This window comes from Aquarana catesbeiana, linkage group LG01, assembly GCF_042186555.1.
Source record: "Aquarana catesbeiana isolate 2022-GZ linkage group LG01, ASM4218655v1, whole genome shotgun sequence".
Lineage (NCBI taxonomy): Eukaryota > Metazoa > Chordata > Amphibia > Anura > Ranidae > Aquarana > Aquarana catesbeiana.
The window spans coordinates 187,233,109-187,250,389 of record NC_133324.1 but is presented as its reverse complement, the minus strand read 5'-3'; the positions used below and the strand labels follow the sequence as shown (position 1 = coordinate 187,250,389).

Here is a 17,281-nt window from a genome sequence, read left to right as displayed (position 1 = left end):
TGAATTGCCCGGGCGGCTGCAGTAGTAACAAAGTCCCACCTCCTATGATACACGTCCCAGATCAGTGTGCCGTCTATCACAGGAGGTGGGACTTTGTTACAGAAGCTGCCCAACAATTCAGCTCCGTGACACAGTGGGAGATTGCTGCTCTGCATGACAAGGAGAAGGAGGGGAGGACTCTGACTGGGGAGCGCCAGGATGACTGGCCTTACTGACGGCCTATCTCATTTCTTGAGACCCTAACAAGCCAGAAAAAGTACAAATACCCCCCAAATGACCCCTTGTCATGGTGAGTTTTTTGAAGTTGTCATTTTTTCCCACAATTCTTTGCAAAATCAAGTTTTTTTTTTTTCTTTTTCACAAAATTGTTATGTTAGCAGGTTATTTCTCACACACACAGCATATGCATACCACAAATTACACCCCAAAACACATTCTGCTATTACTCCAGAGTATGGCAATGCCACATGTGTGACACTTTTACACAGCGTGGCCACATAGAGGCCCAACATGCACGGAGCACCTTCAGGCGTTCTGGAGCACCCAGGTCAATTCTGACATTTCTCTCCTACATGTAAAAATCATCATTTATTTGCTAAAAAATTTACATAGAACCCCAAAACATTATATGTTTTTTTAGCAAGACCCTAGAGAATACAATAGCGGTCATTGCAACTTTTTATCTCGCACGATATTTGCGCAGCAATTTTTCAATGCGTTTTTTTTTTTTTTTAAAAACAGTTTTGTGCTTTTAAAAAAAACAAAACAGTAAGGTTAGCTCAATGTTTTTGCATAATATGAAAGATGAAGTTACGCCGAGTAAATAGATACCTAATATGTCACCTTTCAAAATTGCCCACGCTTGTGGAATGGCGGCAAACTTCGCTACTTAAAAATCCCCATAGGCGACGCTTTAAAATTTTTTACTGGTTACATGTTTTGAGTTATAGAGGAGGTCTAGGGCCAAAATTATTGCTCTCGCTCTACCGATCGCAGCGATACCTCACATGTGTGGTTTGAACACCGTTTTCATATGTGGGCGGGACTTACGTATGCGTTCGCTTCTGCATGCGAGCACATGGACAGGGGCACTTTAAAATTTTTTTTTTTTTTTTTTTTTATTGTTCATTTTACTTTATTTTAGTTTGACACTTTTTTCCCAAAAAATTTTTTTTCGATCACTTTTATTCCTATTACAAGGAATGTAAACATCCCTTGTAATAGGAATTTGGCATGACAGGTCCTCTTTACAGTGAGATATGGGGTCAATAAGACCCCACATCTCACCTCTAGGCTGTGCCTGAAATAAAAAAACAAAAAACGATCCTAGCTTCAATTGTAGCGGTGAGTCGGTAGAAGCACTGGAGGGCGGCGGGAGGGGAACGTCCCCTCTCACCTCCCGTAAGAACGATCAAGCAGTGTAACAGCCGCTATGATTGTTCTTATAGTGTAGGGAATCGCCGGATAAAAAAGCTGATATCTGAATGATGCCTGTAGCTGCACCCATCATTCAGATATCCCCGCACAAAGTCAAGGACGTCGTATGACGGCCGGCGGGCGGGAAGTGGTTAGAACGCTTTTTTTTTTTTTTAACACAAAGTTGTCCATTTATACAATATTTCTAACACATAGCATGTACATACCAAAAATGACACCCCAAAATAGATTCTCCTACTCCTCCTGAGTATGACGATACCACATATGTGAGACTTCCACAGCCTGGCCACATCCAGAGGCCGAGTATGGACGAGCATGGCCGGGTATGGCTGAGCATGGCAGGGTATTGCCGAGTATGACTGGGTATGGCTGGGTATCACTGAGTATTGCAGAGTATGGCTGGGTATTGCAGAGTATTGCGGGTTATGGCAGAGTATTGCGGGTTATGGCAGAGTATTGCAGAGTTTTGCGGGCTATTGCAGAGTATGGCCAAGTATGGTAGGGTATGGCAAGGTATGGCTGGGTATCACCGAGTATTGCAGAGTATGTCTGGGTATTGCAGAGTATTGTGGGGTATTTCGGGGGAATTGCAGAGTATGGAAGAGTATTGCAGAGTATTGTGGGGCATTGCAGAGTATTGTGGGGCATTGCAGAGTATTGCAGGGTATTGCAGAGCATTGGAGGGATGGCTGAGCATTGGAGGGATGGATGGCAGTTGTCACTGTGCAGCGCTGTGGGCACTACAGATGCAGCCCACAGCACTGCTGCCATCCGATCCCTCCACCTCTCCTCTCACAGTGTACCGATCGGTACAGAGAGGGGAGGAGAGGAACCGGCATCATGACATGACGCTGGTTTGTTTACATGTGATTGCTCCGTCATTTGACAGGGCGATCACATGGTAAACTGCCGCGATTAGCGGCCATTTACCGAGATCCGTGATGCGCCGGGTCCTCTGGACCCCGCGGTCACGGATGCTCTCGGGTGCGCGCCCCAAGGGGCGCGCAAGAGCGGAATAACCAACCGCCCTGTAGCCTTCATTTGGCTATGGGCCGGTTGTTAAGTGGTTAATAGGCAAATGTGTATGTACCTATGACTGTGTTCTACACTGTACTCTCTACTTTTTATGAATTTTTTTGAACAAACAATTTAACTTTTTAGATCTCAGTATACTTACTTTTCTCACATAAAATGTACCTTAAAAGTCCCCTATCCCCATTTGCTATCTTTTACATGTGCCACATTCATGCCGCATCAATTCTCATCTGTGCCACATCCATGGCACTACAGCGCCCATCAGTGTCTCACAAAAGTGTAGTAGCCAAATTAGATTTGAAAATTTATGCCCTTAGAACACCTGATGGTGCTCCCTGCAAGTTGGGCCCCTGCACTCCTGTGACCCGTTTTTAGCAGAGAGCAGGCTGAAGTCCACTCTCTGCTGATGTCACAGAGTCAGTCTAGGCACCGCATCATCGTGGCCACGGAGTCAGGATCCACCAGATTCCTGGACCAACACCCAGCTCAGCCTCTCAGCAGGCCACTGAGAGCCTAAGACGGCCGCTCCCGCCCCTTCCACAGCCCAGTGCTCCAGTGAGCGTGGAGAAGAAGAGCCGGAGAGCCGTGACTGACAGTCAGCAGCTTTCTACTCAGGGAGCTGTGAGAACTGAGCGACTGGCGATGCTCGATTCTCAGTCTAGAGGCACCGATGCTGCATCCACCTGGGCAAGTATGTAAAAAGTGCCTGGGCAAGTAAAAAAAAAACACCCATACATCTCTTAACTGAATATAATGACAACTTTGTTAAAAAAAAAAAAAAAAAAGGAAGAAGGATTTAAAAAAAATATACATTTCTCACATACAGCATAGGCATACCAAAGACCTCCTTTCAAAAAGAGCATACATTAAGCATCTAATTTCCTGTTTACCCAACACATTTTGGAGCACCAAGACCGTTGAAACACCTATAAAATTATGCGATTTTGGAAATAAAAAAAACACTCCAAGGTGCATGTGTATAATAAGTGATGCTGCGCTGTTAAACTAATGTGTACCCAATGGGGGTTATTTACGAAAGGCAAATCCACTTTGAACTACAAGTGCACTTGGAAGCGCAGTCGCCCTAAATGTAAGGGGTAGATCTGAAATGAGGGGAAGCTCTGCTGATTTAATCATCCAATCATGTGCAAGCTAAAATGCTGCTTTTTATTTTCCTTGCATGTCCCCCTCAGATCTACAGCGAATTTACTTCCAAGTGCAAAGTGGATTTTCCTTTAGTAAATAACCCCCATTGGGAGAAAATAAACGTACTGAAAATGAAAAGGTAATAATAAAGATGTGCACAAGCTGGCAGTGTAAACCAAACGTGCAAATAAACTCTTCAAATAAGATTCCTAACAATCAAACAGATAATTTGTACAACAAACCAAATAATATGTATAACAAACGTGAGCGATTAGTCAATTGATGCTCATCAATCTGATCGACATACACTGAACAGTGCAGCTTTACTTATTATACACATACACTTATTGGTCAGGGATTCACCTATCTGTGTTTGCAGCAGTTGTCCTATACATTGTTTTTTTTACCACTTCCAGTGATAGTGCGGGAGTATCCCTGTACCAGTCAAACACTCCGAAGTATTTTCTTAACTGGTTCCCAACCGGCTCACGCAGATATACTGTGGCAGAATGGCTCTCCTGGTTGAAATCCAAATATATATATCTTTGCCCAGGAAGGCCACGCGAGCACTGCTGGAGGCGCGTGCCCACTGCACAGCGAGGGACCCGATGCTCATGGCCGGCGGGCGCGATCGCGTACATGAGAGCCAGTACAGGGATTTGTGTGTGTAAACACACAAATCCCTGTGCTGTCAGAGGAGGGGAGACAGATCGTGAGTTCCTACAAAGTAGGAAAAACGATCTGTCATCTCTCCTAGTTAGTCCCATCCCCACACAGTTAGAAACACAAAACAAGGGAACACAGTTAACCCATTGATCGTCCCCTAGTTTTAACCCCTTCCAAGTCAGTGACATTTATACAGTAATCAGTGCATATTTATAGCACTGATCGCTCTATGTCAATGGTTCCAAAAATGTGTCAAAAGTGTCCGATCTATCCGCTGCAATACTGCAGATCACCGCTATCACTAGAAAAAAAAAAATAAACGCCATAAATCTTACCCATAGTTTGTAGACGCTATAACTTTTGCGCAAACCAATCAATATACGCTTATTGCCATTTTTTTTTTTTAACCAAGAGTATGTAGAAGAATAAATATGGGCCTAAACTGATGAAGAAATTTGTTTTTTTTTTCAAATTTGGGGAATATTTATTATAGCAAAACATACAATTTTTTTTTTTTTTTTCAAAATCATCGCTCTTTTTTTGTTTATAGCGCAAAAAAATAAAAACCGCAATGGTGATCAAATACCACCAAAAGAAAGCTCCATTTGTGGGAAAAAAAGGACGCAAATTTGGTTTGGGTACAGCATTGCATGACCGCGCAATTGTCAGTTAAAGCGATGCAGTGCCAAATTGTAAAAAGTGCTCTGGTCAGGAAGGGGGTGAAATCTTCCAGAGCTGAAGTGGTTAAAGGCATAACGAGTCTTTTGAAAATAAATTTTTGCCAAGTTTGTGGAAGATTCAGGAAATAATATGACATTTGTTTTGAAAGTTGTCAATTAATAAGATATTTCTAACACACATCAGTGGCAGACTTAGAATTACATGACAAAACACATTCTGTTACCCCCTCCCGTGTATGGTGATACTACATGTGGGACCTTTTCACAGCCTAGCCACAAAGAGGGGCCCAAAATCTAAGGAGACCTTCAAGTGTTCTAGGGGAATAAATTACACATCTAATTTCCCAACTACCTATCACATATTTGGAGGCCCTGGAGAAACAGTGGAAACACCCACAAAATAACCACATTTTGGAAAGCAAACGCCCAAGGTATTTAAGATGTATGGTGAGTCTTCTGAAGACTTGTGGCAGAAATCAGGAACACTGCTGCTGACTTACACTGGTCAGGTGAAGACCTGGGACTGGTGTGGGGACAATGAGGGACACTGGTGTCATGACACTGACTGGTATGGCCGTGATCAGGGACAATATTACTGGTGTAGCAATGATCATGGATAATATTACTGATGTGTTGATGATCAGAGACACTAATTGGTGTGGTGGTGATCAGGGCCAATATCACTGGCGTGGCGGTGATCAGGGCCAATATCACTGGCGTGGCGGTGATCAGGGCCAATATCACTGGCGTGGCAGTAAATGGGGACAATGATTGGTGCAGCGGTGGTTAGGGATACTGACTGGCAGCACTGGTCTGATGACATTGTACTGTGGTGGGGATCAGAGATAACGGCTGGCAGTACTGACATACAGTGATATCAGAGCAGCCAACCATTGTAAATGATTACTGCCACAGTGGTACAATATACTTGCTCTGGAGACAGTATGTAGAATTTTTTTTTTGTTTATTTACATTCTGGAACCAGTGCAGTTTTACCATAGTGCCGCTGCACTACTCTAGTGCAATGTTTCTCAACTCCAGTCCTCAAGGCGCCCCCAACAGGTCATGTTTTCAGACTTTTCATTATTTTGCACAGGTTAATGGATCAGTTTCACTGCCTTAGTAAATACCACAGCGTTTCATTTGAGGGAAATCCTGAAAACATGACCTGTTGGGCCACCTTGGGGACTGGAGTTGGGAAACACTGCTCTAGGGAAGTGATTGGGATTTTTTTTCACGATGATTGTTTCTACAGCCATCGTTGCCATAAAAGCAATCATTTTTGATGGTTCTCAGCTGCATTCCTGCAGCCATTGAAAACTACTGATAGCTGTGAATGGCTACAACTATCACGTGGTACAGAGAGGTAGTGCTTGGCTCAGTACCATGTAATTACTGTGAACAATCAGAGATCACAGGAGTTCTCAATGGATGTATGAATGGCAGCCATGTTATCGCTGTGATTGGTCACAGTGATCACATGGTTCCAGGGAAGACCACCACCACTCGGTACTTGGATCAGTGAGGCCCCCAGAGGCACACAGGGTGTAGATCTGGGAGGATGTGCAGTGGCCATGTGGGAAGAGATTAATATCGTGTTTTTCGGAAGACTGCAGAATAGTCAGCACTCCTGATAAGTATTTATTGCAGTGTGTCTGCAATAGTATCCCTATAGAGATACCCATTCTGGTGACAGCGATCTCAAAAGGGATTTTCACCTTACTTACTGTAGTGTCTCCAGGACAGAAAGTAAAGGGAAAACTTGCCAACTAGAAAAAGCAAAAAGCTTAGTCTATCAGAGTTATATAATATATTATTTTGTGTGTATGTGTATGTATATATATATATATATATATAGGCTGTGGATACACTTTAAGTAAATAGCACTTCTAATACCAACTCCCTGGTAATGCTTTCTCTTCAGTCTTTAAAAAAACATGAGGCTTCCAGACAGTTTATTCCCAGTCGTCTAAACTGAATGAATCAGGCTTCCTGGTTGTGCCCTCCATTCCTTTTTAAGTGAAAGTTCTTGCTTTAGCCCAGCTTCACACTGACAGTGGGATTGAATTATATGATTAAATGTCAACACATTCTCCCATACTCACAAAAGGAAAAAACCACATCTCCTTGGCAATACCCTCTAAGTGAGTAAAGGGTCAGGTTCCCCTGGCATAACTCTCTCCCCAGAGCATGCAAGTGACTGTCAATGTCTTCCTGGCACTGATCTCTATATGTGAGTAAATGGTCCTTTCTCCCTGGCCATGCCCTCTTTGCCCATTAGAGATAACCTTTATGTCGACTGGAAGTGCACTTCTAATGCAGGCCATACACGGTCGAATTTTGAACAAATTTTAAATTTCAAAATCAGAACGTTCGTTTTTTTTGTGATCCGATGAGGCCACTGTTGATTTTTGAAATTCGGCCGACCAAGCCTTCAATTTCACCGCATGTTGCTACAGAAAATAATTTTCGTGGGCGGGAATCTTCTTTTCTCTCCGTAAATTTTCTTTTCTTATTACATTTCTCCTACGATTCTCCCATCATTGATTAGAAAATCGTTTGTTTTTCTAAAAATTTCCAACATATCCGATTCCTCAAATTTGATTGCCGCACGAAAATTGGCCTTTGTTGCAGCCCACTAATGGTGCGAAATTCGTACGAAAATTCTTTCATACGATCTTCGAAAGATAATTCTTACGGAATTAGAACCCTGTATGGCCGGCATAACTGTGTGAACGATTTCAACCGGTCAGTGTCCTCTCCACTGTTCATATGACTGGTCCGGTTTCCATGTCAGTGCTCTCTTGACCCTGTCCTTGTAGTTGGCTATCCCTCCCAGAAAGTGCCCTCTCGTGTGTGTATATAACTGCCCCCGTATGCTGGCAGTGACCTCTCTCCCCTATCCATATGACTGCTCCTGTAGCCTGGCAGTGCCCTCCCCCTGTCCAAATGACTGGTCCTAAATCCTGGCAGTGCTCTCTCCCTTCCATATGACTGGTCCTGTATCCTGGCAGTGCTCTCTCCCCTCCATATGACTGGTCCTGTATCCTGGCAGTGCCCGCTCCCTGTCCATATGATTGGTCCCGTATCCTGGCAGTGCCCTCTCCCTGTCCATATGATTGGTCCTGTATCTTAGCAGTGCCCTCTCCCTGTCCATATGACTGGTCCTGTATCCTAGCAGTGCCCTCTCCCTGTCCATATGACTGGTCCTGAATCCTGGCAGTGCCCTCCCCCTGTCCATATGATTAGTCCTGTATCTTAGCAGTGCCCGCTCCCTGTCCATATGATTGGTCCTGTATCCTGGCAGTGCCCTCTCCCTGTCCATATGACTGGTCCTGTATCCTGGCAGTGCCCTCTCCCCCCTGTCCATATGATTGGTCCTGTATCCTAGCAGTGCCCTCTCCCTGTCCATATGATTGGTCCTGTATTCTGGCAGTGCCCTCCCCCCTGTCCATATGACTGGTCCTGTATCCTAGCAGTGCCCTCTCCCTGTCCATATGACTGGTCCTGTATCCTAGCAGTGCCCTCTCCCTGTCCATATGATTGGTCCTGTATCCCGGCAGTGCCCTCTCCCTGTCCATATGATTGGTCCTGTAACCTGGCAGTGCCCTCCCCCCTGTCCATATGATTGGTCCTGTAACCTGGCAGTGCCCTCCCCCCTGTCCATATGATTGGTCCTGTAACCTGGCAGTGCCCTCCCCCCTGACACTTTGACTGGTCCTGTATCCTAGCAGTGCCCTCTCCCTGTCCATATTACTGGTCCTGAATCCTGGCAGTGCCCTCCCACTGTCCATATGATTGGTCCTGTATCCTAACAGTGCACTCTCTCCCCTGTCCATATGACTGGTCCTGTATCCTGGCAGTGCCCTCTCCCTGTCCATATGACTGGTCCTGTATCCTGGCAGTGCCCTCTCCCTGTCCATATGATTGGTCCTGTATACTAGCAGTGCCCTCTCACCCCCGCTGGAGGCGCTGTTCTCCTCCCCCAGGCCGGGCGGTGGTTGGCTGCCATCTCCTCCATAGAGCGGAGTCTTCTCCCCCCGGTGCAGGTTACGGCTCCCCGGGATGTCGGGCGGGGTGGTGACCCAGTGCTGTGAGAGATCCCCGGAAGAGCTGAATGACCTTGCTGGGAAGCCGTGCTGGTACGGTGGTGGCGGCCCTTCGTCTCCCCGCCCCCAGGCAGATCCCCGGTAGCCTAGGCCATCAAAGCCTTCAGGCCGACGGGGCTGCATGCTGCCGATAGAAATATGCAGCCCGGGTTACCGCGGCAAATGTTTAGCTGCACGGTCACATCAATACCGCCACTGCCTACTAGGAAGAAGGAGGCCTGTCAGGGTTCAGGTCACGTGATGGCAAAGCATGTCGGGATACCAAGTCCCAATATGCGGCCAATAGAATAGCGAGAGGTGGGCGTTCCCGCTTTGCTCTGATGGGACGCTGTGTTTATCACTCAGGTGGGTGGGTGTAGTGAAAGTCGGCCTGTAATAGGATGGACTGGAGGAAGGCGGGATCATGTAGCGAAGGGAGTTTCTGCGCGTCCTTGGCAACCACGTGTGTGTTCAGAGGGCGGCCCATCCCAGCAACAGGTACAGTGGAGGAGTCTGTATACCCAATCATACTGTGAGAGGGGACAGGAGAGTATGGGGGGATACTACATGCAAAATCTATAGGTGTGCACCCCTAAAGCTCATGTGTAGAGCCGACCCAAGAATGAAATGAGCCCCCCCCAAAAAAAAAAAACACGCCCATCAAAAGCCCCCCACATTCATTATTTTATATCATAACTAAAATTACATTTATCAGAAAATCTGATTAAAAATGCCAGAAATCTATTCCCTATTTTGTAGATGCTGTAACTTTTACGCAAACCAATCAATATGCGCTTATTGCGATTTTTTTTTTCTATGCAAAAATATGTAGCAGAATACATCTTGGCCTAAACTGATGAAGACATTATTTTTATAGCCAATATCTATAGGAGGGGTTTCCACCATCCCTGCTAAGTTTCATTTTATACAGTATGTCTTAATTTCAGTCTGATGTGTACTATATGTGAAGTTGCGTATCAGAGACCGATATTGTGGTAATATTGAAGCCTATTGAGATTTCTATACATTCGAGGATTCCACCATTATTGATCAGTAAGTTAGCGCTGCACTTTTTTTTTTTTTGTGGTGTGGGAACACATAACAGTGCTTAGCGGCAAGCCTTTTACCTCCAGTAGTTTATTGTAAATAGTAGTGTGGTGATTATACTAAAAATCGGCATGTGGAATTAATAAACATCAACACATTTCAGTTGTGCCCCCCATGGACAATGTGCCTGGCTGCTGAGTTCATCGCCCCATCCCTGCACTCAGATTGGCACTGATTGGCAACACTGACAGGCAGCAATGATTGGCACTGACAGGCGGCACTGATGGGCCCCGATTGGCAGCACCAATGGCACTAATAGGCAGCACTGACTGGCAGCATTTAGCGGCACTGATTGGCAGCGCTGATGGGCACTAATTGGCAGCACTGATGGGCACTGATAGGCAGCACTGATAGTCAGCAATGATGGGCGCTGATATGTGGCACTCATGGGCATTGATTGGCAGCACTGATGGGCACTGATAGGCGGCACTGATTGGAAGCACTGGCACTGATTGGTGGCACTGATTGGCACTGGTAGGTGGCACTGATTGGAAACACTGACTAGCACTTATTGGCACTGACAGGTGGCACTGATTGGAAGCGCTGACAGGTGGCACTGATTGGAAACACTGATTGGCACTGGCAGGTGGCACTGACAGCGGAGAGGGAGTTTCACACTGAGCCGATACTGACCCTTAGTGAATCTGTGTGTGACACTGTCATGTAATCAGGGCTACTGTTAGAAATCACGGAGCCCCGTACAATCTACCTGACACAAACACAACATAATTCCTACTAAATCTAGAAGCTAAGAAAGTGTATTGAGAAATAAAGCTTTATGTGTGAATGAGGTATTGGGGCTCATTCACAAAGGGTATTGTGGCCTGTACAATGTGAATCAGTGGTTTATTTATGTGGCAGAAGCCACCTGGAGCTGTTTGCAGGCAGCATATGTTACACTATGGGTGACAGGTTTGTGAGTGCAGGTGTACGGCCCCAAACAAAGTGTGCATTCAGGACCAGCCCCCTACAAATGCACGCCTGTCATATTTGGACCTGTGGCTGTGCTCATACAACCACTGCATCATTAACAGGCAGCTCCAGCTGTGTGAACAATTTACTTATTCACAAGACCGGAATGCATGGATGAATGAGTCCTTAGCCACATGAGTTTGGGGGTGGTAAAAACCCATGGTTGAGCAGTGTTTTTACTGCCTGCCAAACTGCTACCCCCTTTAGCATTGGAGGCAGTGGCTAGGGTTATACACATGCCACCACGACTACACCACAACTACAGCCATAGCAGAAATGATACCCCTGTCGAAAAAGTCAAGTGAATAGTGCTGCTATGCAAGTGTCCTGCAACTGCATGCAAAGCACATGATTGCAGCGTGCCAGTGCGAGGCTAAAACAGGCAGTGAGGAGGCAATATGCCTTCTCACCACCTGTTAAAAGCTCTCTGAAGAGCAATCCAAATGCTGACAGCTCTTCAAATAGCAAAGCACATGTGAACGGGGCCTTCATTTTTTTGTTAATTATGTTTTAGAATTTTAAATTTTTTATTTTTTTAGAATTGTATTTATTCTTCTGTGAACATTTTTGATTCTGCTGGAAAGCACTACCCTTGTGATCTGCTGTGGGTGCCATTTTGTTAACGCCACCTGTAAAGCAGATTGCAAATACACAACCAAAAAGTAGTGCAGGCACCATTTTTTTCTGTGTTCTGGTGTGAATTAAAGCCCATTCAAAATTCATGGGCTCCAAAATCGCACCGCATGGGAACGCTGAGGACAACCAAACCCCTTCCTATCAGTACAAATACAAGGTCATATTCTGCCATGAAGATTCCCCCCCCAAATCCCCACTCAGTACAGTTCTCCCCTCAGCACAAATCACCCTTCCAGCCCCATCTCAGTACAGATCTTCCATTAGGGACCATGGTGGGCATAGGGACATAATAAAAAAAAAAAAAGAAAATGTAGGGTGGCACAGTGGTGTACTGGTTAGCACTCTCGCCTAGTAGTAAAAAGGGTCGCTGGTTCGAATCCTGACCATGACACTACCTGCCTGGAGTTTGCATGTTCTCCCTGTGCCTGTGTGGGTTTCCTCTGGGTACTCCGGTTTCCTCCCACACTCCAAAGACATGCTGGTAGGTTAGTTGGCTTCTGTACAAAATTGGCCCTAGTATATGAATGTGAGTTGGGGAGCTTGGATTGTAGGCTCCTTGAGGGTAGGGACTGATGTATGTGTGGAGTGCTGCGTACATTGATGGTACTATATGGGTATTAAATAATAATATAATAGATGAGCATCTTAATGAGACAGTGTACAGGGATAGGGGCATTTGTAGACATGCACCCACACTCACTCAGGTTGAACTGGATGGACTGGTGTCTTTATTCAACCTTACTAACTGTGTAGAAGGAGCTCCTGCTCTGGCAGCCTAACTTTTACTAAAGCCAGCAACCATATCAGTGCACTTCAGCCAGGTACAAGGGGCTGGGCAGACCCTGTGAACGAGAAGCAGCCCCCTCGTTTTGTGTAATCAGATGGTCAGGAACTGCAGCCGATTAGAAGGTATGGTTGCTTCAGAGATTCGCAGATGTTTGCAGCCTCAAGGTGTCTGATTGCACAAGCACTCAACAAAACAGAGCACATTCAGACGGGACTGCGAACTAGCAGACTGACAATCGTCTGTCTGCCCTCCTCATTACATCTCTGCCTGGATTCCACATCTAGACTGTCACAAACACTGTAACAAGTGTGTTTCTCTGCTTCCTCTCCATGTTCAAGATTGCAGCGCCCAAGTCTCTGCCCTGTCTGTCCTGACTTCATGGTGTAACATGGAATTCAGTGTCAGCATAGGCAGTGCACAGAGAGACCAGCTGTCAAAATTCAGCGTTGATGTCGGGGTGGGCGGGACCCAGCAGCTATCAAACACCAGCAAATGATTCGGCTGCTTAAGAAAGGGGGCAGGGCCACATACACTTAGCGGCCCGCCGAGACCCTATCCCATTGGCTGGTGTTTGATAGCTGCTGGGTCCCACCCACCCCTGGGTCCCACCCGGGTCCCACCCACCCCCAACATCAACGCTCAATTTTGACATCTGGTCTCTCTCTGCATTCAGTTATATTACATGTCAGTTTCACACTAAGGGCTCTGGCAAGCATCAAGATCGGCTCAGTCTGAAACTGTCTCACAGGCAGCACGGACTGCACACTCATTAGATGCAGCCTTTCGCAGCAATCCCACAGGCAGATCTCGGGAGACAGCCAGGATGGCTGCCGTCCCTCTTAAAATGCCGCCTGGGATCATGGGCCCACTGGGTCCCATGGTAGGGCCAGCCCTGTGTGCGTATATATATTTATAAATATATATAATATATATATATATACACACACACATACACACGCAAACTCTTATAAATAAATGTAAACATAAACACTTTAAAATGAATTAAAAGATGGATAGTGTTAGTAGAGCAGTGGATGGTGTCAGTAGGACAATGGATGGTGTCAGTAGTGCAGTGGACTTTGTCAGTAGGGCAGAGGACGTTGTAAGTAGGGCAGAGATTGGTGTCAGGCAGGGGGAATTTGCACTGCACAGCCTGTGTGCACGCCTATGCTCCAGACGGAAGGTATTTTTCAGTTTTGGCTGGAAGTGGACACAGTATTCTAAACTAAAGATCTGTATAGAGGAATCGGGACTTCATTCCCCCTGCTGGTGATCCCTCTAGTGATATAAGGATCTATATAGGGGAATCAGGACTTCCTTTTACCTTCTGGTGATCCCTCTAGTGATATACAGATCTTTATAGGGGAATCAGGACCTCCTTCTCCTGCTGGTGACCCCTCTAGTAATATAAAGATTTATATAGGGGGATCAGGACTTCCTTTTTCCCTCTGGTCAGTGGCGTCACTAGGGTTGGTGTCACCCGGCGTGAAAAAACACGGTGTCACCCCCCCCTCCACCAACTACAGACCCCCCTCCCTCAGTACAGAGCCCCCTCCACTAACTACAGTCCCCCTCCCTTCAGTATAGACCCCCCTCCCTCAGTACAGACCCCTCTCATCAGTATAGACCCCCCTCCATCAGTATAGACCCCTCTCATCAGTACAGACCCACCTCCCTTAGTATAGATCCCTCTCATCAGTACAGACCCCTCTCCCTCAGTACAGACCCCCTCCCCCATCAATGCAGACCTCCCTCTCCACTTGTGCTAGAAGGGAGGTGGGGGGGGGGTGCAGATATGTGCTGAGGGGGGCACTTTGGGAGGGGAGAGGGCTTGTGCTCTTGTGGCACTTTTAGCATAGGATCTTTATCTCCCCTCCCATAGTGCCCCCTCAGTACATGTCCTCTTAAACCCCACTCCATCACTCCATCTTTTTTTTGTAACTTGCCTACCTTCCTGATCACCGCCCCCCTCCTCTGTCCATCTACATCATACTATACAGACCTCATATTAGCATGGGACATGCACAGCGGTGTCCCTCCTCCTGTGTAGATGTAAACAGAGAGGAGGGGGAGGTGGCTTTGGTCTGCTCGGCTGTGTGAGACTGAGAGACAGTCGCGGGAGATGCAGATCAGTGTAAGTGGTGGGGTGTTAGCGGTGCTACTACCCAGCTGGTGATCCTTTCAGTAATATAAAGATCTGTATAGAGGAATCAGGACCTCCTTCTCTCTGTTGGTGACCCCTCTAGTGATATAAAGATCTATATAGAGGGATCAGTACCTCCTTTTCTCTGCTGGTGATCCCTCTAGTGATATAAAGATCTATATAGAGGGATCAGTACCTCCTTCTCTCTGCTGGTGATTCCTCTAGTGATATAAAGATCTATATAGAAGGATCGGGACCTCCTTCTCTCTGCTGGTGATCCCTCTAGTGATATAAAGATCTATATGGAGGGATCAGTACCTCCTTCTCTCTGCTGGTTATTCCTCTAGTGATATAAAAATCTATATAGGGGAATCTGGACCTCCTTCTCTCTGCTGGTGATCCATCTAGTGATATACATGTAGCACTAACTCTCGGTGGAGCTGCTGATTTAAGCGGGCTTGTTACCTTCACTCTCCTTCCCTCTATTTCACCGACACCGGGTCTAGGGTTACCGTTGTTCCGTTGAGTTTACCTCCGGACGATATAAGCACCAACACTTGAGTACGTTTTCAATGCTTTATTGAACAATTAATGAAGGAAGTAGCAGGAAAGAGGCAGAAGGGAAACTGCAGGGAAGCTCAAATACCTTTCTGTAGTATTCTTGACAAATGTCCCTTAGAGTTGAATATTGCAGTAGAATGCGGTCCCCTCGTGGGACACACTCCTTGCTCACCTGGATAGGCCTCTCTCACTTGCCTAGCAGCCAGTACGTAGCACGAACAAAAGTCTCTGCCACAGACTTGCTTGGGATGAACCCGTACGATCCTCTGCCACTGGATGTATTGGTTTTGCGGTGAATGTCAGACACAGTGCTTGAACCTTTAAGCCAAAACCGGCAACACTATGCTGTAAAGTTACTTTAGGATATGTCCTTCAACCGAGTCACCAGGCCCCTCTCCAGGCCCCACTCTGCATGATCCTTCCATGACGGGTCCTCCCCTGGGATCTCCCCGGTTGTCCAGCTTCTTCACTCTGGATAGACAGCTCAGGACCATTCCTCGGCTGCTGTGGTAAGCCCCAGACAAGCTTCTAGGCCCACCCACGCGCCGCAGCGGCACGGGCCTCCGGAACGGAGGACCATGAGGTAGCACTCTAACGCATACCTGTTGGCCCGGAGGGCCAGCAGGTGGCTGTAAAACGACCCTAAAACATGGCGTCTGTCCCATAAATACCCTCTCCCAGAATGCAACTCGGAGGACCACCTCCACCAAGTTGTCTCCGGGACAGAAGAGCACCCATACGCTTTGACACGTTGCCTTTCCAGCACTAGCCAATAGTAACGACACCCACCGGCTCAGTATGGAAACACACGCAACAGCAGCCAAGCTGGAACAGAGGCAAATCTAACTTTCCTTAACGAGCAATTTACTAAATTTACCTATCAGATGGTAGATCATAAATTTACCAGCGCTACATACTCCCACCACTACAGTAGACGTTGTCCCCAAGGTCTGTCCAAAAACAATGATAATAACTCCCAAGCCTGGGAGTAGGTATTTGAGCTTTTAATAACTTGGATAGACAAAGAAGAAAGAAGGACAGTGGAAAGACATTATAAGACTTACATCTACAAAACATTATGTTCACGTCCGTAAACAAAACCATCCTATGACTGTACATGACCTCACTATCTATCTAGCTGAAAAGCCTCCCAGCTTGATAGGAGATCCAATAGTTCCTGAAAAGGAAAAAATATTAAACACACACATATATACTGTACAACTTCAGGAGCAAAGCCTCATTTTTTTTTTTTTTTAAATGAGCCTCTCTTCCTTTTACCTATTATCAAAAAAAATCTTAAGGAGTCCACCCCTGTATAATAATTTCTTCAAATGAAGGGAATCCGGCTAGCAAAAAAGAAGTCCTTGGATTTAAAACACTGAACAAAATATCCAGATCTTGACCATGAAGATATCTTTATAATGATCCTAACTATCTATCTAACTTCAAAGTTCTTTTATCCATAATCACCAATAAAACCGGGGATCTGGCAAGGTCAGTGTTTTTCCCAGTTTATCTACTGTGGTAATGAAATAGACAACGTCATCTTTTCCGGGCCTGCAGATGACCACTTTGTCAGCATAGATGTGCCGACCGAAGTTCCAGTGCATAAAACATCCACTAAAACGTTCATCCATTTTAACAGAACATCCAGTCTTTCGGAAAGGCTTAGGCACAGACAAATAGTCCCAAACAGCTTCATTGTACCAAAGTTCCCGATTAAGTTCAATCACTTGCATTATGTCCTGGGGCACATAGGGGAATTCCAAACCATACTCCGCAGCCACACGCTTGTTTAACATCCTCTGCAAACGTGCATCAGGTGGCCCCAGCAGAGTCTGTCCTTACATCAGGTGCCCCCAACAGAGTCCATCCTTACATCAGGTGCCCCCAGCAGAGTCCACCCTTACATCAGGTGCCCCCAGCAGAGTCCGTCCTTACATCAGGTGCCCCCAGATGCAGAGGCCCTCCTTACAGATCTGTGTCCCTGGCAGTGCAGCCCCTCCTTACATATGGTTCCCCA

At 46.2% G+C, this 17,281-nt stretch overlaps 2 protein-coding genes across 3 annotated transcripts in view; one reads left to right on the top strand and one right to left on the bottom strand.

Moving 5' to 3' along the window:
- The window catches only part of SLC25A46 (solute carrier family 25 member 46), a 97,099-nt gene extending 87,738 nt beyond the window's left edge, over window positions 1–9,361 (bottom strand). Inside the window, exon 1 of the mRNA XM_073624606.1 lies at window positions 8,923–9,361. Coding sequence (XP_073480707.1) covers window positions 8,923–9,196 — 274 coding nt within the window. The 5' untranslated portion in view covers window positions 9,197–9,361. The remainder of the gene's footprint in view (window positions 1–8,922) is intronic.
- A 51-nt stretch (window positions 9,362–9,412) lies between these two features.
- Window positions 9,413–17,281, top strand: part of TMEM232 (transmembrane protein 232) — a 384,711-nt gene continuing 376,842 nt past the window's right edge. For both annotated transcript variants that reach the window (XM_073624604.1, XM_073624605.1), the window contains exon 1: window positions 9,413–9,550. The gene's annotated coding sequence lies outside the window, so the exon portion shown is untranslated. The remainder of the gene's footprint in view (window positions 9,551–17,281) is intronic.